The 24,012-nt window shown below is 34.4% G+C and overlaps 1 protein-coding gene across 5 annotated transcripts in view; it reads right to left on the bottom strand.

Moving 5' to 3' along the window:
* Positions 1–3,513: 3,513 nt before the first annotated feature.
* Positions 3,514–24,012, bottom strand: part of FMN1 (formin 1) — a 183,245-nt gene continuing 162,746 nt past the window's right edge. For all 5 annotated transcript variants that reach the window (XM_032691135.1, XM_032691138.1, XM_032691134.1 and 2 more), the window contains 4 exons: positions 19,701–19,752; positions 16,457–16,606; positions 6,128–6,212; positions 3,514–5,056 (listed from right to left, as the gene is read on the bottom strand). In XM_032691135.1, the coding sequence (XP_032547026.1) occupies positions 5,012–5,056; positions 6,128–6,212; positions 16,457–16,606; positions 19,701–19,752 (332 nt within the window). In that variant the 3' untranslated portion in view covers positions 3,514–5,011. The remainder of the gene's footprint in view (positions 5,057–6,127; positions 6,213–16,456; positions 16,607–19,700; positions 19,753–24,012) is intronic.

Genomic DNA, 24,012 nt, shown 5'->3' with positions numbered 1-24,012 from the left:
GAGTTCTAGCAATTTTGTTTGCACAACTTCTGAACTTTAGATAGCTAAAAAAATTGTATAAAATTCATACAGTTTAAACCCTACTGAGTAGTGGAAAGGTTTGCTAATGATACTAACAGGTCATATTTAAAAATTCACTAAAAGGAGAGACAATTATTTAAATTTGGCACCATGCGAGCTGTACCCAAGGTAAAGTCTTGTATGTGCTCAAACCTTTGACTAAGGAACTAGGGCTTCTGTGATTTTCGGATTTCTCACTGTGCAATCCAAAATGCCAGTTTTCTCAGATCTAGCTTGGGAATCTCCAAATCAGAATTGAATTTCATAGTGTATAAATTTGCTACCTTGTAAATACCACAAGATGCATCCAACAGATATGAATTATTTTTTTGAAATATAAATATTTATAAGTCAACAATGTTTTCCTGCACTACATTGTTCTATACCACACTGTTTGTCATATTTTAATTTCAAAATCACAGTAAAGGGCTCTTTCAGCTTGGATAGGGATATATCATTACAGATAAGAAAAATATTTTATGAAGTCTTTTTGCATACTTATTGTTACATTTTTCTGTCTAGAGGAACTATCTGAACTGGTGAGTCAATGGACATGGGATGCCACTGAACTGAGTCCAATAAGCTGTATTCCACTACACACACCTTTCAGAAAAATGTTCCATCCTGATTTGAAAGCATCAGAAAATGAAGACACCCCAACTATCTTTGATAACTTCTTTCAGTGGTTAACTAGCCTCATTACTAATAGTCTGGAATTTATTGGTAATTCTAGTTCATCTGACTTTATACTGTTTTGTTACATTTTTCCTTGCTGGCTCAAGGAACCATGTTGCTCCTGGTATTTTTCTCTCTTTGAAGTAACTTATTGACTGTAATCAGGTTACTGCTTAACTTTCTTTTTTATTTTCTTTACAGTTATATGCAAATACACAGGCTTATCTTCAAAAGAAGAATGACAAAGAGAACTCTCCAGATTGCAAATTCTGAAATTCACTAACTGGCATTAAGAAATTGCAAAGGTGTTAAAGGAAAAAAAAAGAAAGAGCAAGGTGCATAAAAATACTGAACAAGACAGAGAGAAGGCCAAGAATTAGAAAAAACTAAGTGGACATGATTTTCTGAAACTATAAGCCTAGATGGGTGCCTAAACACAGATTAAAGAGATGAATATTTCTAACTTGTTGGGTGTTTCTGAAATTCCACACCCAGACAAGATTAAGGCATAAATTTTTAACATACTGACCTGAAGCAATGAAGAAACAGTATTACTAAAAAAGTAACTACACAGTCTTCCGCTGCCCCATGTTCAGCCAAGAAAGATGTTTAAGAAAGTAACTGGTATCAATTTACTGGAAAATAAGGGCAATAAGAACCCTCTACACCATATGGAAACCAAAATATTTTATTCATGTTTCACGTAGAAAAAAAATTAGACTGGTCAGAGATACCCTGGCTGTTTATATCCGGTTGGAGGAGACACACTCAACAATTCAGAAAGGTTGAAATCTTATGAAAACATTATCCTTCCTAGAACTGCTTAAGATGTTCAATTATTTTTCTCTCTGCTTACTGCATATTCCATCCATTCTACTTTAATTTTCTACATATACAGAAACTGAAGATCATACAGTTTCTGTTTTGATGCAAAAAATTCTAAGTTAAATACAAAAGTGTAACATTCAATCTATATATTTACAACCCTGTGATAAAATATATGATAAAACATTTGCATGGGTTAGTCATGGCAAAACTCCTGGGTAGTTTTCATAGGTTAATAAAAACATAATGAAAATATAATCTATATTGTCAGGTCTCAAAGACACTAAAAGGTCTTCCATTTTAAAATCTGCAAGTGATAATGTTGTAAGCAAGGTAAAGAGCACTTCAGGAATTATTCATATCTACTTATCTATACCAAATTCTTCCTAATAATTCAATTTATAAATCAGTAATGCATATAATTTTTCTGGGTCATAAGCACCTACTGAGTAACATGGCCTTTGCTTTACAGACTTTGAGAAGCTTAGCAATAACAGAAGAGATGAAATCAAAACAAAACACAACCCCCCCTTCTGAAGCCACCTCTACTTCATGGTCACAGAAGCAACTTCTACAAAGTGTTGAGGTATTTTAAATTACATAGACCAGAAAGTTTTAACTGTCTATCTATTGCTGCTTGGATTGAGTCCACTCTTTACTTTTACTTCCTTGACAGTAATGTAGACATGTACCACAGACTTCTGTTCCATTCCATATTTATATATTCTTTCTTTTCTCCTTTTATTCTCCCCAAACTAGAAAGCTCAGGGTAAAGTGAGGCATCAAAACTAAATGTAAGCTTAAAACATAACTTTTTGGTGACACTTGGTGACCCCAAGATGAATGCTGGCTGATGCCTATTTTTTATGTCTGTAGTGTCTAAACATTTCATAAATAAACACCTTCCATGGATATATCTCTTAATATCTCCTCTCCAATGCAACATTTTAGTTAAAGCCAGCAGGTGTACCATTGTGACTACAATTATTGTCTGAAGACACTTCTGGTTGTCACTAGGGCTGTAAATGTGATATTTAGCTGACGAATTCCATCCAACGGTCTTAAAATCTTGATTAAGAAAATGAATCAAATAATCTGGGTGAATTCTTCTTTTCATTTAAAAATAGTTTAATTAGTAGTCATGGGTCATGGGTGAAGTTCATGGGTGAAGCTGGAATCAGAATCTCTGACTTGAGAGGAAAACCAGTACAACTGAAAGTTAGGAAGAAACGAGGTCCCTGTGCTATGTAAGTTTTTGAATCTTCGGAAAAAATAGCCTTAATTCTCAAAATTTTGGCAAATTGATAATCTGAAAAAAGAATTATAAATATGATCAAGGAATGCATTACATTAATAATTTTAATTTTAATCCCTTTTTATATACATTTTTAAACATTTCAAAATTAAGAGTGAATCTGAACTGAAAAATGAAAATTCACATTTATAAATTTTGCAACAGGATATTTCAATAATTTAAAACCTTTTTTCCACAGTACACTTCTAATGAGAATTTTCAAGACAAATCGTTGTTCATAAACAGTGCTATTCTTGCTGAATAATATTTCAAGTAAAACATTTCATTGAAAAATTCTCGATCAAGTCAAATGACAATATACACTATCTTCATTACAGATAGAAAACTATACCAAAATCAACACTCATTTGCTTAAATACTCAGCAGAACTGCCTTGCTTGCTATTGTTCTTTGGCTTTTATAAGCATTATTGCTCCTCTTGCTTATCACTAATAGTACTGGAAACAAATGTACTTTGCCTATTTAGTGGAAGATAGAAAACTTAAAACTTTGGAATTTTTTTCTCTGCAATGGGACTAGTCAACCTACAAATCAGATTATTTTTGCTGGCATATTATTGACTGCTTTCATAAGAATTATGCTCACACATCTTGAGTATATCTGTAGGAGCTAGAAACTCGAAAACATACAAGAGAATCTTAAGTCCTTTATTTTTATTTATGCAGGAATGAGAGAGATACTATTTAAGAAACCTGCAGTGAAATCCTCAAGTTAATTTACGGATGGGGTCTCTACAACTGCTGTTTCCCTTAATATTTCCTTAATATCACCTCTAGGGATGACTTTGCCTTAGGTTTCATCACAGTTTCTCGACTAAATTTGATGTATGTTAACTGATGCCTGTTTCATGTATATTCCTTCCAGTTTCTAAGCAAAGGACTAACACCTTTACCCTGTTACCTTTTTGCACCTTTTTGCTTCACCTAATTTCTCTTTGTAACCAACTTCATACATGATTATCATAAAGAAGGTTTCTCTCTTGTGGACAGCAAGCAGAGTCACTTTTCTATTTTACCTTAAATTAACTTCTGCTTCAAGATTTCTCCTCCTAAGAATCAAAATCCTTAAAAAGCAGTAAAAATCTTCAAGGAAGTGGATATTCAGTTTTATATATATATATATATATGTGTGTGTGTGTGTGTGTATATATACACACATAATGTATGCTGGACACATTCTTCATACAAACATAGGTGGAGAAGAGCAGGCTGCATTATATATTTTAGAGTGAGATATTTACTGTTTAAAAGAAAGCTTTCAATGGAATTAAAAGCCAGAGATTTAATGGCAAATGTGTAACTTCATAAAGACATATTATTGTATTTTATGTCAATGAATAATGACTAATAAGATCATCATTTTGTGGAATTGATATTTTAAATATATACTGAAATAAAAATATACAATTTATCCTTTTTTCTTTTGAAGCTTAAAATTTAGGAAATGTTAGGTTAAAACCATAAAAATAATGAATCAGTTATGCCATCAATCATAAAACTAAAGAATTTGAAACTATTCCTTTCCATGTGCAAAATATTATTTCCATTTCAATGTATGGCATAAGCTGAAGCTTCTTTAAAAATATAGTAAAATACAGCATAAATCTATAGTTACATTTAATCAGTTTTAGAAATATGCATCCAATACTTAGACACTGTAAAATTATTTAGAATCAGTCAATTTTACCTCAGTTACTGCTGAAGTAACAGAAGCTATGATGCAATCTTTTGTGAATGGAGTGGCCTATTTGCCCTCATCTACACAAAACCCTGTAAATATAACCTACATGTTGTTAGTCATTACTTAACTCAGCATCCAAAGTGCTCATTTTAGTTGTTCTGTATTAATGCATTATGCACAGAGTATTTTAAATAACGATTAACAACAAGATGCATTTTAAGCAACGTAAGGAAGAGTTACAGAAAATAGTTTCGACTTCCCATATAAAAACCTTCTTAGAATTCCCTCCATTGAACATACAAACCCCTCTGAAGGAACTCAAAAGTCTTTAGTGGATTGTCTGGGAACAGATTAGCAAAGCAGAATTCAGTATTTAACATAAGGTGCTCTCTGGGCCATGGGTGTAATAAAGCATCATGCAAGATATGAAACTCCATCATTTTCATCTTTCTTCTTTCAGTTGGCAGTCACATTGGCTTCCTTCTGACGCAGTCTTTCTTTCTGTAAAAGAAAAAGAAAGAGTTTTATTATCATTCTTGTCTATAATTTTCCACCTCCTCTCAAGTTGCCATGTGCACTTGGTCTTGAAGATGGAGAAGTACTAAACAAGTCACAGTAGATTAAAGTTTTCTTTAATTTAAAAATGCCTAGAGCACTCAAAGAAGGCCCAGAACCAGTTCTTACTCACTGTGGAAAAGCTGAGTTTGCTTTAGCTACACACTTGTCAAATACTGTGTACAGTAAAAATACACATCTCTGTGAAGAACAGTGCAGCCAGAGAAAATCAGACACATTTCAAATTCATGTGACTCTTAATACCTTCTCTTGTCTAGAATGGTTTCTGCTGACATAAAGGCTCTAATTTAGCATCACCAAGGTTATCTTGCTTAATGACTTCTTCCCAGGTAAGTGTAGTCATTCTTATCTCTGACGCCTGATACTGCAACTGATATGGTCTGCTGGGAATGGAAGTAATATACTCACTCCTTCATGTGCATTTCCTTCCCTTAGTCTCTTTCTTACTAGAGTTTGAGAAATGCCAATCTAACCTATCTGTCTTTCACAAAGACAAAAAAGGTTTTCTTTACAGTGCAAATGATTAGTCCTCTTTTTGTGTTGTATTGAAAACACTGGTATACAGCAAGGAACAAAATGGGGGTTTAATCTCTTCTATAATTATTTGACAGAGCAAACAAGATTTTTAAGGTTTTGAAAAAAACTACTGGACAAATGTATGCAGTGAGTTTCAATGCACTATGAAGCATGGAAGAAAATACAAGAGACTTCAGCGGAAGGGAAGAAGAAACCACAAAAGCAGTTCTTCTCCTATTTTGTTATCTAAAACAGCAGGGCCATGCTTAGGCACAACTCAACTAAGTTTTAAATATAACTGTTGGACTACCATAGGGCATAAGCTTTAATGTTTCTCCTTGGGAAGAAAATCACTCTGCTACGTTCAAACTAAGCATACTGCATCACCCTTCAACAACACAGAAACCAACCATCATTCTGAATGACAAGAATAGTGTCACAAAACCCGTTTGTAACGTCATAGTGGAAACCAGATCATACCAGGCTAGCTGTAGGATTGATCTTCTTCGTTTCAACTTTCTTCTCTGCAGTTAACTTGCTCACTGACTGCTGAGCCACTTTAATTCTGAAACACAAAAAAGACATCATTAGATTCAAAGAAATGAAAGGTATTCTGGCTCTGCTTTTCATCTACCTTATCTGTAAGAACCCTCACCACTAACTTTTCTTTTTGGCACGTTAGCCCAACAAACTACTATTTCTATTCAAAGGCACTTAATAAAGTACCAAAAGTAGATCAAAGTACGTTTGCAAAGGGATAGCCTGTCTGTATTGCTCACTGAAAATGTCATCTGGCAAATGATTTTCCTGTTCCTGCAGTAGCTGGGTTTTATGGAATACCTTTCCCACTAAAAAGCTGCAGTATCAAGGCCAAAAGACCCTCCTCTGAAAAAAACAAAAGCTATCCAGTTCAATCTGTGGCACATATAGAATATGCTATTTTAGTAGGCCATTTGCCAGGTTACACATTATATTTCCCGTGAAAACGTTGAAATGAAAGCATCTGCCATTTTTCCCTTGTTTTCTGTGTTACTTTACATGGAATTGACTGACTAATCTCATTGATGGGGTAATTGGAGAGGCAAATCAGAAGGCGTTCTTCTCTTGGGGTAGTTAAAGCTGTCTTATGTTCAGCTACAGACCAGTCTACTGACAGTACTACAGAGATAAGGCGAAAGAAGAACACAGATCTGATTCCTCTGTTTCTTTGTTTTTGCTCTTATGGTCTTGCCTACAGAACCCTTGTTTCTATGGGGATTTAACAAGAAGAACCCAATGAGAAATTTAAGCAGGAGAGAAAGGAGAAACAGAGAATTAAAAAAAAGGGACTGGACTCTCCTCTTACAGACCAGAAAGCACATGGGAAATTATGTGCTAAACAGTGATAAAAAGGAAAGAAAATTCTTGGCGTTCCTAATACAGGATCTGCCCAGTGCTCAGTGCCTTTGTAATACTGATGCTACATACACCTACCTTATAATTCATATACAAAATGCAGAGGGAAAAAAGTAGGGAGTGAATTTTTACAAGCAAGGAGAACTAGCAAAATAGGAAACTAGTAATGCACACCAAGTCAGTCTTTTACTAGAAGCAACAAATTTCTTGGCACTCTTGAACTGAAAAAATTCTACTTCCTTCTACTATTTAACTTTTCCCACTGGCAGAAATAGTTGTTATGGTCAGTCAAAAAGTATTTAAAATACCATGTCCAGTTCAAACCACTTTTGACACACTCAGTTTTTGAGGAATTTTGGAAGACAAGCAAAAATGAAAGTGGATTATAGCTGCAATTACTGATGTGTATTTCCTCACTGTATGAGTAGCAGCAAACTAGATTCTTTTTAAAATACAGAACACAGTGATAAGTTCAATTACTGTGTTTATCAATTTGGAAATGTTATCAGTGCTGGAAATTAAAATTTCTTCTTTATGTATTTAGAAACATCTACTTGGTAGTTATTGGTGTAGTCTCACTTTCCAGTGCTTAAGAACAAGAGTAAACAGTTAGCACTACTTTAAAGTAAAATAATTTTCAACACTATTTAGCTACAGCATTGATTCAAGCTGTAACTACACCCTCAAATACACAAATACAAAATTATTATTCTATACATTTTTTAAATACAGATGGCCTATTTTTAAAACTTAATTAGTGTTCCCTGTTTCTACAGGTAAACAACTGACAACACACCATTCCATCTTTTCACAACTTTGTTAATCAGCACAGTTTACTTCTTAATGATGAATGAAAGCACCCACTGGACAGCATGCTATTCCTCACAGCTACAAAGTTTATGCAAAGATAATAATATATTTCAAGACAGTCTTCAGATTCAGCAGAATCACACCAAGTGATCAGCTTCTAAACTCTTCCCTATTTTGAGCACATTTTCTATCTTATCCCATTCTCTTTGGTCTTAGAAGTGTTTTCAAGTAGAGTTTAAATGTCTGGAGTCCATATTTTCACCTGAAGGGAGAATTACAGGGATTATAAACTTTCGAACTTAAAAAGAAAATTATGCCTCTTCCTGATTTAGGCCTAGCCCTGTGCATTTTATATCATATTTGTACCATTTCTGGGAAACCTGGATTTTAAAAAAGAGAATTAATATTCTGGGATACAAAATAAAAATAAACCAACTCAATAATGTGATTTGAATCATGTAATATTTGGCTCACAACAATGAGAAACATTATGTGTATTACACTTTGGTCTCCTAGGGAAAAAAGCCACCACTCTGCTAACAAATGACTGATAAGATTAGCAGGCACTATCAGAAACATAACTGCATAATTTAAAAGGAAGGTAGTTATTTGGATTTTTAAAAAATCAGGTGGCTCAATTTTAAGAAAGTTGTTAGCAGTATTTACTTCAGTAAAGCTGATGTAAAGGTGCCTTATAAATAAAAATAACTCTTTGTCAAACATGGATAGAATACTAGAACTGGCTAAGGTGTTTGGAAGCACTATACTTGAAATGCAAAAATGAAATGGTATGAAAACTATCAAATTCAAAATCATAAAAGTGCCTAACTTTAATTTTTTTTAAATTTATTGTCATTAAAAAGCCCCTTAGATACGAACACATATCATCCATTAAAAGCTGTGACAGCCTTCCAACAAAACTTACACACACACTGTTCTTTACCCACATCCTTAGCGAAGGATGGACAAGAACCTGTTGGAGCACATCCTGAGGAGGGCCACAAAAATGATCAGAGGGCTGAAACACCTCTTCTATGAGGAAAGGCTGAGAGAGCTGGGGTTGTTCAGCCTGGAGAAGAGAAGGCTCCAGGGAGAACTTACTGTGGTCTTCCAATACTTAAAGGTTTACAAGAAAGATGGGGAGGAACTTTTAGCAGGGCCTGTTACAAAAGGAAAAGGGCTCATGTTTTTAAAATAAAAGAAGGTCAATTTAGATTAGGTGTAAGGAAGAAGTTTTTTACAATGAGGGTGCTGAAAGAGAATCAAGCCCTGAGATGGAGCTTCACCATTTAAAGCACAATTTAAATAAGAATCGCACCAACCATTCTACACCCCTCTCTTCTGATTTTTTGTTGTGTGAAATAATGTACAAGGCAGCAGCTCACACTAACTGGACATTTAAAGAGGCATGGCCATGAGGGAGAGTTTAGAGATGTGCAAAGAAATGGACTCAATGAAGAGATTTCATTTTCTTCCTACACCAGTATAAAATAGTGTGGATGGACACAATAGTCTAGCTATGTTTTAGAGAGTGCACTGAAGAGAAATGGGACTTAATCTAATAGATGTGAAATCAAGGAGGAAGAAAGGGAATAGAAAAGTCAACGGAAGTATATCTAAAGCAGAAAAGCAAGAAAGGATAAAAGTGTGCAGTAAAACATGACAGAAAAATAGTGACAAGGACACTTTCAGACAGAGAGTTCTGGAAAGGCCAAAGAGACCAGAAAGTATGGTAGAATAGCTGAATCACAACACAAGAGACAACAGTGACTGCACATTGGAACAGATTGCCCAGAGAGGTTGTGGAGTCTCCCTCACTGAAGATAATCAAGAACCATCTGGACACAGTTCTGTGCAATGTGCTCTAGGATGACCCTGTTGAGCAGGGAGGTTGCACCAGATGATCAACTGTGGTTCCTTCCAACCTGACCGATGTGCTAACATAGCAAGCAGCAACATGAGGCCACAACATTGTGGAATGCAGGTCTGTTAAGCCTTTAAATCTGATGAGCTGCAACACTGATATGTTCAAAAGAAAAGTTATTCTCCTTCAACAGTGATCAGAAGAGATTAATATACCTTAATGAATAAAGAAGATGTGGTGTCAAACTGAGCAGTACTGCACATTAGCACACGATAAAGGAAAAAAACTGAATTACATAATCAAAAAATGTATTTTTAAATAGGAGACATGACTCCAATACTGCATATGTATCCCTACTAAAAACAATGGGAATATAACTGGTTTTTTCCTGCCTTTATGTGGTAGATGTTGTCTTACCCTGTATGCAAGTCAGGTCTCTTAAATTAGAAGTTATTAGTGAAAAATAAAGACATTATTTTTATTCAAAATTATTTTTATTTTGTAACTAGGGACACAGAAACTAAATCTAAACATAAGCCTGTATTTTTTAAAAGTTTCCTTCATAAGCTCATGAAAATACTTTTTCTCCTTACAGGAAAAGATATCAAGCCAGGGATTAACCAGATAAACTGATTATCATTTTCACGCCTGCTTCCCAATCAATTCAGACAGAAGGAGGAGTGAACTGGCATGCTCCATGCTCTGAAGCCCTCAGTTAGAAAAACCAGTATCTCTTCTAAATGAGCCAACTGCTACTCATGTAAAGTTCTAGCTCTGCTATTGTATGATGCCAGAGACCAAATTATCTGGATTGTCTCTCAGCTTCTTGATACTCTGGAATAATCCATTCTTTTTGCTTCTACAGCTCCTTCCATGCAGCTGGTGGGTTATGTGGATAGCTGTGGGTTATGAAATAGCCACATGACAATTCTGTGCCACCTGAGCTTTCTGTGACTAGAAGTTCAAACTTCTCCCATAAGAAGGAGGAATAACAAGGAGTATAACAAAGAATTGTGCAAACAAATCTATGGGTCAAGATGAACAAGCAGAGGTAGCTACAGTGAGCATCAACTGTTCGATCTAGAGCCAAGCTGCAAAACCCAGCCCAGATCCTTTAACACAGCTGAGCAGTGACTCCCCTTGAGAGACTAAGAAATATCCCCATAGCTCAAATTCCTTTCATGTATTACACGCCTTTCTGCTCTCAGTCCTATAGTGATTTCTGTATGCAGCCCATAAACCTTAAGTAACAGCACTGTTTCCTGAAAACAGTTAGCCCATGTAATATAACAGATTAGATTTCAGTCTTAAAATTTTAGAAGACAGATGCCTGGCAGACGATTTTAGAGAGCTCTTGGTTAGCTTCAAAATTAGGAACTTCATACCAGACTATGAAGTTTGAACACTGTCCAATTCTAATACCGTGTTGTACAATACAATTGCTTTCAGGTTTAAAACTTCTGGAAAGAACTTGGTCATTATTGATCAAATCTTTAAATTGCAGTTTTAATAAATGTTCACTAACTAAACCAGTACAAATACAGTAAAATATATGTTGTCAGTGGATTTTGTTGTCAAATCTCAAATTGCTAATATGTTTGATATGCTTCCATTTTTTCTGGATCTACTGACAGCATTTATCTGTAAAAAGCGAGTGAGAAATTTCATCTCTGTAGTCACGAGAAACAAAAATCCATTTTTATGTTTTTAGGAAAGCTAGTGCCTAATTAAAAACAATATAAGGCTACACCAGTTCAGATCAAAAATATGCTTCAGACCATCTGAGATGGCCACTTGCATACTTAGGAGTACATAAAGACAGCCAAAACCTACAGTGATAATGCCCAGAACAGTTTTGCAGCTGGAAACTCTCTTCTTGTGTAACACCTTCATAGATTTTTCTAATATGATTTTGTATTGTCACCATTTGGAAGCAATGCAAGCTTTTGCCACCAGTGACATTTTGTGGCAAAGTGTTCAACAGATTAAGTATGCCTATTGCAAAGAGACATCACTGCATTTGGCTTGTACCAGACACTTCCTAATTTGAATTGATTCTGTTGTATTAGATGTGGTATGTAATGACTATTTTCCATTAATCTTTTGTGCTTGTACAGATCCCTATCATATCCTGTTCAGTAGAATCCTTTCCAAGCCAAAGAATTCCCCTTTATTTAAATGGTTCTGTATGCAGAAGCCATTCTGTACCTAATTTTTTTTATTTTTACATCTCCTAGCTCTACCACATCCTTCTGGAGAGGAAGGGAAAAGAACTACATATGGATAACTGTAGATTCATGTAATGATTCGGTGATGTTTTCTGTTTTGTTGTATAGTGCTTTCCTAATAACACCTAAAAAGAAACACTGTTCTTCTTTCCAAGAGCAAGAACCTTGATACAGCACTTTGCCAGATCTGTTGTATGCTCTATGGGAAATAGCCATTTCTGTTTTGCAGCACAGGCCTGTAAGTTGTAATCATCTCCTCAATTTGCTCTGTAGCTATACCTTAACCTCAGAAACATGCAAAAATCTTCCCATTTATTTTTTTTTATTAAACTCATATCAAATGCTTCTGTATGGCACGAACCATTAGCTTTCAGCCTGGTAATGCTGTAGGGCTGTAGGTCTCATTGATCAAATTTTCTCACAAACATTTTGGCTTTTCCTGATGCTGCAACTATGTGTACAAGAAACTCCCAGCAGAAATCTATAATGTCACCAATGATCCTAATGATCATATTTCAAAGATTTTCTTAAAAGTCAATTGTGTTGAGATGTCAACTTGCCTTATTAGACCATTAGTTTAATATCAAATGAAATAAATCTGTTACATTCATCTTTTAGCTTTTATCATGTAGGCAGATTGTATGATAGCTGGATGATGCCCTTTCTGGATTCTCAGGAAAGAGTGTTTTACAATAGCACAAACTGCTCAACATAGTTGGAAACCTAGATTCTCACTCACTCTTTTTCTTAGGTAACATATACATGACATACAATAGATGAAAGAGAAATTCACTTTTCAAATCAAACTATAAAATAAATTTGGTCTTCTAAAATAGATACAATGTGTTGAACTAAAGATTATTTCTCCTCCTTGCTCGCTGTGGTATTGAAAATGAAAATATAATCCACTAGTTCTTCTGTGGCAAATGTTTCTGTCAAATTTCAGTTAGGCACAAGGTAGTCTCATATTTAGCCTAATAAATGGTTGAAAATGTTAAATATTGCATGGCCACCACTGCTAAGAGATTTTGCAATCTACATGTTATCTCTTATGACCACATCATGTTGTGAACAAGTATTCCCCAAACTTACTCTTTTCCTGTTCAGAAATAAAGGGCACTGAATACAATTCATTCTCTAATAAATGGAAGAGTTCAGTAAAAAGCTATAGCCAGCTCCAACTTACCAAAATAAACAAAAATTAGTTGGGCACTGCTTGGTGCTTTTTCTTTTGTTAGGATATTTTCATCTCTACCATTAGGTACTTACACTGCTACAGTCAGCCTTTGTGGCAATAAAAGAATCACTGTCTTTTTTTCAAAAGATTAAGCTGAAACCATCAACACATTTTGTGTTAGGGATGAAAATCAAGATAAAATAAAACATTTTAGAGAAAGGACCTTTCATAAAAGATATTATTAAAAATATAATTTTGTTTCTGTTTTTAAGATGAAGTATGTAATTCTATTTGTTAAATAATGATTATATCTGGTTTTGTTCTCTGAATTCTGACTTATAAAATTTGTATGTATGTTCAATCTGAAAGAGATTACTCAATCCAGTACAGTAACTACCAATCTTAGCTTTCCAGTGTAAAGAGTGGGTTAAATTAACAGCAATAATTTTATTTTCTATTTAATTATTTCATATTTAAAGGGTAACAGCTGAAAGAACATTAGTATAATATTTTTCACATTTCTTTTGCAAAACATAATCACAGTTTGTGATGAACTGCAAACTACTGCAAACTACTAGTATTTTTTCTGTAGTCATACTTCCTACCTATTTCAGACCTCTTAAAAATACTTTAACAGATCTTGAATGCTTTAATAGACTTATAGATAGGCAATCATATATACATATATGTATGTATGTATATTGGGTTTAAGTTGTTATAAATACTTTTTAAAAATTTTATTCTGAATCCATAAACATGCCCACTGCAAATAAAATTAGTAGGCTAAAAAAAAGAAGTGAGAGTGGAAATACATGCAATCTACCATGCTGTGTTTTCCTGCCAAAAAAACCAACCTTTCTTTTAGTCTTAAATTCAGCTACCATCTCAAAATTTCATAAACAGCAGTTGATATACCTGAATGCATACACATATTAATTTATAAAGCTGTCAAAAACACAACTGGATTTTGATGCAAAAGAACACAAAAAAGAAGTTTCCAACACTTGGTGCATTTACATTAAGTTGTTTAACATTCCTATATAAATGTAAACATTTAAATCAATTTTTAGATATATATATATATGTGACTAGCTAATTCATACACATTTTACAGTGAGGTTCTGCAATGCCTCCTGAAATTTGAAGGGTAATCCAATTGGAAACATGTTCACATAATGATATCAATGCCTCAGTTTCAGAACCCAAGCTGGAAAATACTGACTTACATTGTCAATTCTTCCTCTATAAAATTTCCTTCAAAACAAAATTGGTTCATGATAAACAGTACTTTTTTTTAATTAAATTGCAATCTTTAGAAATGCACAACGAATACTGCATCCAATTAATTAGCCAGTTAAGGAAGACAGCTGTCCATTCCTGTCATTCTAAGGTTTTTAGTTACCAGTGTGCACAATGACTCTTAGCTTGCTTTCAAATTTTTTTGGACATCAGCTCATCCACTGTTATTTTCATATTTTGTAAAACAGAACCCTTAAATGGTTCATGACTTCACAAGGCATTTTCAGGTGATGAAAATAAATTTTCTATCATGCTAATCTACTGATATCATCTAATTTACTGATGTTCTTCTTTTCAGTAGCACACAACAAAACAATTTAGGATGATGAAAACAGTTCTGCCATTCTGATTTACTTATTACACAAGGTTCCTCATTTTAGCAGCTCATTGTCTTGACGAATCATGCAAAGTTTGAATGTAAAGGGCAATGAATTGTCCTTTTGAGATTAATGAAACTTCGTAAAAATACTTGGAAGTAAACTCTGAAAAAGTCTATGTGATCCAGAAAGTGTCAGCACTTTGAAGCATTATAGTAAATGCTGTTCTGCATTCAACTGATATTGCTTTACACTGAATAGGAATAAAGGCATCCATCAGAGAAACTGATGAAATATTTGATCTGTATTTTTATTTGTAAATTGTATTTACGTAACTATTAAAGCATGAGATATTCTCAGCTCACCTGAGCAGGAAAGCACAAAATATAACAGGCTACTTACAAAGATTTCTTTGAAGAGATCATTGTATGCCATCGGCAAGATGCTAATTACATAAAAAGGAAAGGATGTATGGTCTGGATTTCTTTTTCCTTGGGGAGTTAATTTCTATTCCTCTTAACTGCTTTTGGAATAAAAATAAGTCATGATTCAGCAGAAAACATATGCCTGAGATGATCTTTATCATGACTATAGCAATGTGCTAGGGACTGTTTATTTTACACAGTTTTTAACATGTAAACCAAACTTGCATATTGATCTAGACACAAGGAAACAAAAGATTTTTTGTACATGTTGACAGTTTTCAGGTTCCAAAATCAATCTAATAATAAACAACAGAAAAAGCTACAACTTTCACGTGTTTAAAACTGTAAGATCTGTAAAACAATGTTCATAAGGTTGATAATCAGGAATTTATAATTTCTACATCTTGCCCTTCAAAAAATATACTTTACATAGACCTAAAACCCCCACTGATTTGGAGCAAAATGGAAAATGCAAGTGTAAATCAACTTTTGCTGATACTTTTAGAGACATTTTTATCTAAATCTCTGTTAATTTGCAATAAGCACTTGAATTTAAATTTCATGCTGAAAGTGACTCCTCCATTTTTTTCCAAAGCGTGACTACATTACCACTCTAGGACTTTTTAAATGATATGGTGAGCACATTGAGTTTGTAATAGAGTTGCTTTTTTGTGCAAAAGATTTTAAGCTTCTTAAGAAAATCAAGAAAATAATTGAAGGTTTTAGGTTTTTGCATTCTTTAACTAATAAAATCAGGAGACTGTTGTGAGATCTAATGGCAAGTAGTTTGATGTCCTCAGCAGGACACCGAAAGTCAGAAGTAGTGCTGTAAATTCAGTGTGGGGCTTCGACACTGTGCTAAGTGTGGCCTGAATCTCTGGGGCTTCCCTTTGATGCAAGTGCAGTATATTAACTGGAAAAGCATTCGCTTTTATTTGTCTGTACTGTCTGCGACAGCAATATCGCCTCATTTAGGCTAGTTCAACATGAAAATGCACAGAGAAGCAATCTGTTATAAATTAGCACAGCTCCCCTTTCATTTTACTAGCTAGTAATTGGAAGGGGTTACAAAAGTGTAATTTATCAGATTATATGTGTTTATCTTTTTGTGGGGACAGCATGCCTTTGGTGAATTTTCCTATGCACCCTGAGGGAATAATCTTTCCTTGATGTCCATTAGATCAGAAAGAAAACAATGACGCCTGTGAAATATAGGAGGATAATTTGTTGGGTTTGAGAAGCAGCAGTTTCCCAGACATCTAAAATGGTATTAATGACTTTATTAGAACCTTACCGTTCCTTGGAAATGCTTTTGCTCTCTCGTTTCCAAATGGTCTTGAAGTCACTGCAGAATTCGTACCACACCGTGAAAACGTAGTTTGGTGTGATCTCCTTCTCGCCAGGCTTTGGCTTTATCCCAAAGTATTCCACTGTTTCTTCAAAGCTACAAGGGAGGGGGAAGAAAAAAAACTATCAACAAGTCCACTGGGGAAACAGTAGTCAAAGTTGGTAACTACTGTAACTTCCCATAACCTTGGAAATTTTAGCAGCAATTTATGCTAAGTATAACTAACCTTCCAATACCCACCTCATTTCCAGGAGGATAACTTACAGATGCACAAGCCATCATAGATATATGTCACACTGGCAAATCATGGGCATATAATGCAAAAAATTTAACTTCTTGCATTTCAGGAAATGCTATATTATACCTATTTATTTAATTTTATTCTGTAACACTCCATGAAGATATTATTTTCCCATTTATGATTACTGAAGGACTATGGAAAAGTCACATGCCAAGTCAGGAAAAAATCTCCAGGCTTGGTTAAAAATAATCTTCTAGTGTTTAGGGAGAACTGTAAGTAGCAACAAACAAGCCCCAGACAGTGTCAACAGTCACTTTGCAAAGCTTTTACTGAAAATAAATCATCTCCTTCCACATGTGTCAATAAACAAATAATTAATTCTACAAAAAAAGACACTGCCAATATTTTAATGGGTTTTTATTTCTTTTACAATGTGGCTACAGAATTGCTATATGGCTGGATATTTCCAAAGTAGTCTTTTATTACAGATGGTATTTCCAAGAGCATTTTAACTGACTGTGCATTTTTAACCTTTATGGTACTGCTTTGCATAGATAAAATGGAATGATCCACGTGGCTAGGTACTGATATAAATAGAAGTATGTTCACTACTGTAAAAGTTGAACCACTTTTCTCTGCAAAGTAGGCATAAGAATCCTGAAAGATTTGGTGATACTTATTAAAAATGCTATAAAGTTAGCAACATATTTAAAAACTACTAGTTTTTCTTGAAGTAATAACTTTATTTAATCAAAAGAAAGTAAAATTCTTCTTTAGAGTTGATAATAGGTCCTAAATCTAGAACACAGAAAGCGTAAATCCTGAAAGTAAAATAAATAAGACGCACTTCAAAGACCTGTAATGAGTCCCCAACTATTCAACAGATGCTACCTGAACAACAGATAGAGCTTCAGCAAATATTTATTTTTTAATTTATATTTGCATAGTCTGCATATGTTTTCAAATGAAATTGTAAAGGTTAGGGCCAAGGTTTTTTGACTTAGATTGATGTTAAAGCTTTTTAGCTAGGCTTGAAGAATGTAAAGTAAGGATCAAAAAATACAGAAGTTATCCCCCCAAAATAAAAGAATATGTACTCCAGCTGCTTCACAAAGTAAAGAAACTTTTATTTTACCCACATGAACCAATATGCTCTGGTTTGTTTAGGGTTTTTTTATCCTTTAAAGATAGAAAGAGATTCTAGACCATGTTGAAGAGTATCTCATATTGTTCAAGGTGAGCTATTAATATAATAGTTTTTTTAATCCCCATATGTGATAACCTTAACCTTTTACATTTCTTACACAGGTTTTGTATGGGACATGTAACTATAATTCAAGTTAATCGATGATGCATGGTAAAAGAATCACAGTGACACAAGTATGTATGAGCCATAATATTCAGAGTTGAAGAGTCTCATAGTGACACTGTGAGGAGAAAAATAAATAAATAAAACTAATACAGCTTTAAATATCTGTGTAAACCATTTTGGTATTTCAAACCCTAAAAGTACTAAAACACCTTAGTCATAATTACACGGTTAAAAACATTTATGTCTACTGGACAATCTAATTTTCATTGCATTCGTTTGTGTCAAATACTCCTCAGATGTTCATAGCCCTCGACTGGGATAGCTGAGCTAGGAACAGCAAGAGCATAAACTCTTCTCAGGTTTGCCTCATTTAACAGCAGCCCCAGTAACATCATTCACTTCTTCCTAATAGAACCCCTCTCCACCCCAGTTGGTGCACACAGAGGTGGGATTCTGAATTCCTGCACATTGTCTCTCACTCTGCCTTCATGCTGACACTTCTCATTCTCTCTTCGTGTTTCTTCTTCAGCCCTTCCCCCAGCAGTACTGTTTTGCTTTCACTCAGCGTAATCTGGCTTCCTGGGCTGCTTTCTACCTTTCAAAAGCAGTAATTTAAAATATTGAGTATTCAGTTAGCAATTAAAAAACAGAAACTCTGTGTCAGACAACTAATTCCCTAAGTCCACTGCAAATTAAGTGCAGTTCCATACCTTGGAGAGTCTACTCAAGAAAGGCTACAAAGCAGGTAGAATATGAAATAGTCCTGTGCCAAAAAAGGTAGGTTTGTAGCTAAGTAGAGCCTGTCAGCCACCTTGAAATTAGAAGGTAAAGCCCCAGCTGATGTCAGCCACTTGTTCAGCCAATTTAGGCACCTTCTGAAAGCAAATGGAAATAGTCCACCTACGACTTGAACTGCATTTGGGAGGTGCCTATCTCCCTTTTCCTGTCTTCCTAGGAAAACTAACCTAGGTGTCTCAGGTGGAGTGACTTTGGGCTGATAAAAGTAAAATTAAAATCCAGATTACCACATATCTGTCTTTAGTGACCATGAAGAAAAAAATATTGATAAGAAGTTAAAAATTAATTTACCCCAGTTTATTTATAGCAGGTCCATAGCAAAGGCAGATCCTTCACTCTCACAAAACTGTAATTTGGTAAACAAAATTTATTAGAAATATTAACTTACTGGATATTTTACCCTCCATCTACAAATCAATTTATCTCACTTTTGTCCATATTTTGCCTCCTTTGGCAAGTGTGTAAGGCACAGATATTCACACAATGAAAACATTAGGATTTCACTGGTTTCTTAGGCAACTGAATGCTGTGTATGAAGTAATGAAAGTGTTCAGTGATGATGAAATACATTTTACCTCATTAAGTAGCTAATCAGTTATTTCAATATTCCGTAAAACTCTGATTCAGTTCAATGCTGATAGTAAATAAAACCTCAAACACAGTACACTGTTTGGATAAAAACTCAACTGAACTTTTTCCTGGAAGACTACATAAGAGTTCTTCAGAAAACATATTACTTATTTGAAGCACAGATCCTTTTTCCTATTTAATACAATTCCCAAGTTAAATAACATCTTTGACCAAAATAAACTGTAAGAAAACACTACCAAGAAACTTACCATTTCTGAGCATTCTCCAAACTGCTCTCTTCTTTTTTACGTTCTTCTTTAGCTGCCAATGAAAAATATTTTAAAGATATAAATTACTGTCTTACCATTTTAGAGATCCCAGAGATTAAACACCTCTTACATTTAAAATTCGATAGTTTCTATACTAGATATAATAAAAGTGATAAACACTTGCTAATTTTCAATTTTTAATTATTTCCTGTACCTAATGAATGCTTCTAATGTACCAATAAAGTGTATAGGATTTGATACGTAATTTAAAATCTGTATTATAATATATAGTGGTAGGTGTTAATATAAAGTAAATAATTAAACCTGACTTGCAGATTTAAAAATAAAATCATTAATTTGTGTATGTTTTCTATATTGTTGTACGTCAGAATTTACAAATTTAAACCTGTTTCTGCAGGACAAATAACTGGAAGTTCAATTGGAGTTGAACAGGTACCGAACACAGTTACAGCTCCATATAGCTACCACATTTTATTCTGGAAGCTGTAAAGTGAAAATACTTTAAATGTATGGTACGTACATGACTTTTTTTGAAAAAGCAGTCAAGAGTATGAAATACGGTTAGTGAATCTGAGTCTCTCTGTTACAGAATGCTCAAAAGAACTACTTAAAAGGATTTGATTTTCAGAAGATAGGCATTCTCTACTGTTGAAAATGTTTCCTGAGCTGGGTATTCAAAGCAAAAGCACTAGTTTTTGTTGATCATGTCTTCTTAATACAGAGGAGCAACTTTGGCTGCAGTAGAATACCACATATATAACACAATACTATCGTGGAAAAGTTGTTACTAATCCACATTAGAATAATTCTGTAAGTGCTAATGTTAATATAAACAGAATTCAGACACTTCTATATACAAAGATAAAGAAGTGTATCTTTTTACTGCTCAGTCTATAGGAGTGGCTGGTTGAAATACAGCTACGAACTGGAGTTCACAGACAAGGATATCGAGAAATTGGTCCCAAATGACTCTATTTCATTATAAGGCTACTGACAAAGAGGTTTGTACTATGACAGTTAAAAAAAAATAAAACTAAAAAATGGATTACTTCATCACATTTGCTGTTAACAAAACAAATTGATTTCAATTCATATGCTTCCCTATGTTGGGTAAATCTGTTGGAGATACTCAGATTATTTCAGTATGGCAATAGCCAGAAACAATGTTGTGTGACCTCTGCAAGGAAAGCAATTAATTCTATAACAATAAATTTTCCACCTCAAACCATGGTGGCAAGACAGCTGCAATTGAAATAGATAGGGCGGTTCTGATTTGTTTGCATTCATCTCAATCTCCTGAAAATTCAGCTAAAGTTAACCTACTAAACTTAATTCATTATTTGACAGTTCTTTCATTTTATATCATTAAAAGCAGAAAACATAGGTTGGAATTCTGATGATTCATAATGATACAAAATAACTGCATAAGCTGAACTGTGTATAAAATTCTACACTTCATTATTACATTAATAATTTCTTTCTGCTTGTCAAGGAGATGAAAAATTCAGTAGGGCAAATTTATCAACATAACTACATTCCCAGCTACAACAGAAACTGAATATCTTCAGGTCCCTGCACACAAAACACAGTAACTAACAAGGACAACGTGCTCATACGTATATAGTTAGGTGGCAAGACCTGACCTACTGTCTTTTGATCTTGTAAGAACAGAATAAGGAAAGATAGCGGAAAGAAGTTTTAATTTGTTAGAGAGAGTAAAAAAAAAACCTATGTGGCTTTTAGGAAGGAACACACAATGTTTACATTAATATAACAGTGTGTGTGTTTATGTACCAATAAGAGGGAAAAGAGGAAGGAAGAAAATACTTTATTATCTGACAAACAGTATTTTTCATATTTTTAACTGTAAAAATGTCCACCTAGGAATTGTTTAAAAGCATTTACTGGAAATTCAGATGTTGAGATTTGTTAAGAAAATGAATTGGCAACTCTATATAACAAATTATATGTAAACAGGAGTTATAAATATTACATAATGTGTAGGACAAGAAACCAGAGCAATTTATTAATCTTCCATAAAATTTATAACTGATTTTCCACTCAGAATTTGTAATATCCTGCTCTTTTTCTCCCTCTCCACAACTGCAATAACTAACACAATCCATGCTGTCAGCAAATGTTTCCATGAAACACTGTATTTTCCTCAGGAGTCCTCAAAGACCCATAATCAAGATATCAGTCCTTATCTAAATTTGTGGAATTACTGAAGGCAATTAAAATGAATTACATAAATGAAAGAACTTATTTCTTTTTATTTCTCTAGCAACACCACACTTGCTTGCACAGAATTTGCTTTTTGCAGAAGTGGGATCCTGTAATTCTTTCACCATTAGGCCACATGGTTGATTTCAGTTTCCTCAATTTCCTAAAGTTAAGAATATATTAACAGTCATATCAGACTGGCACAGGGATTTATCCAACCTAATATCCTGACCCTGGCAGGCACTGAAGCAGGTGCTCAGTTAGATTTATGGGCCAGGACAAACACACAATCCTTCCCCTGAGTGTTCTCTGCCTCTGAGATTCTGTAGGTCATACAAAATGTTTCCTGCACTGGATGCCATTTTAGTGTAATCTCAATGGATTCCCTCCTAAGAACTTGCTCATTCTCTGCCTAAGCTTTTAGAAGCTTTTTAGCTTCCAAAAACTTGCTGTGGCAGGAGTACTATAGCCTAACTATGTGCAGCAAATATTGTTTGTTTTGAAATGGACATTTCCTATCACACTCTATTTCTTGTATTAGAGAAAAGCATGACTGCAGTGAACACTGAAATACAGTGACAATTGGCATAAGTTTTTTAATTAGGATGCTTTCGAAGCAAATTTCCTCACTGTCCCCATTTACTGAGCATTGATTTGGTCTGCAGATAAGTTCTGGTGCTTGTAAACTGATTTCCATTAGGAGGAAACTAAACAGGAAGCTCAACAGTAAATACACTCCAATACTTAATAGGGACAAAGGGACCGAAGTAACATTTGAGCCTTCAGACAGCTTTGAAACAAGAGGTGGAGATGTTCACCTCACAGTAAATCTAACTCAGAGTTTAAATCTGTACTGCAAACACACTGCTGAGCCAATCCTACCGCACCAACACATCTCATGATGTAACCACAGATGTTCTACCTTACATGTATACAGATTACATAGGGGTCCTTCAAAATCACTTCCCCAAAGCTGCATTTGGTATGGAGATACCCTCCTGTCTGGTCTTCAAGTCATTAGTCTTGACCAGTTTTGAAGATGAAAGGAAATTGTCAAATGTAAAGTTTGCTGTCTAGTCTAACATCTAAATGCAAGTTCTTAATAAGCTCTACTGTTGGATTAGTCCATATCCTGAATAAAGTATCAGATCTGTCCTACAAGAAGCAGACAATCTTAGTCAATATAACATCTTTGAATACAGATATGAAAGTCAGGATCAACTAAGAACTGCTGTGTCTTTCTACAGAAAAGAGTTTTGAAAGGAAAACAGGTATTTACAAAATATACAGTTCTAATTTGCTGTAAGAAGTTATTTGTAATACAGCTGCAGACTCTGAAGACCAGCCACGAGTCTTACTCATCTTGCTGTCTGTATCTAGCTCAGAGAATAAGCAAAAAAATGGACTATGACCTTATGAATTTGCCTTATGAATCTAAGATGTTTCTAAGACTTCCTTCTACTGAAATGCAGAAGTGAGCATTTGAAGATTCTTGACCCTGTAACAGTTTTAAAAGTGAAATGGTAAAATGGTAAAAAAAATCCCCCAGCTTATTTCTTCTACATATTCTACTTGCTGAGGATGGAACAGCATGTGAAACACTATACTGAAAATGAGACATTACCAGAAAATATTTATTTTTAACAGGTCTAATATATACACAGCAGCTTCCAGTTACAACAAAATGAATACCTCTTCATGCATCAGGCTACTATGAAATAGTTCCCTAAAGAATGAAGGAAAGAAAAAAGTGGACACCAGCATAGACTGAAAACTGGAGAAGGTCGGTAACTAACAGAGGCAAGCACAGAATGATGATGCACTAAGAGGGGAAAACGAAGAAAGAAAAACTCTTTCTTGGGTACTCCCAACTGCACAAAAGTCTGTTACTTCTGTCCCTCTAGTGAGAATACTCATTGATTCTGATGGATAAAATTTCTGGTATTTCTCTCTGACCTTAAATATAGGAATGCATATAAGAAGGATAATTCACACAAGTGTACTGATCTAATTGTATCCATTGCAGCTTTTTTTTTTTATTTTTCACTATCTTATTATTTTCAGAATT

The sequence above is a fragment of the Chiroxiphia lanceolata genome, chromosome 6 (assembly GCF_009829145.1).
Source record: "Chiroxiphia lanceolata isolate bChiLan1 chromosome 6, bChiLan1.pri, whole genome shotgun sequence".
Taxonomy (NCBI): domain Eukaryota; kingdom Metazoa; phylum Chordata; class Aves; order Passeriformes; family Pipridae; genus Chiroxiphia; species Chiroxiphia lanceolata.
This window is presented reverse-complemented; position numbering and strand designations above follow the sequence as displayed.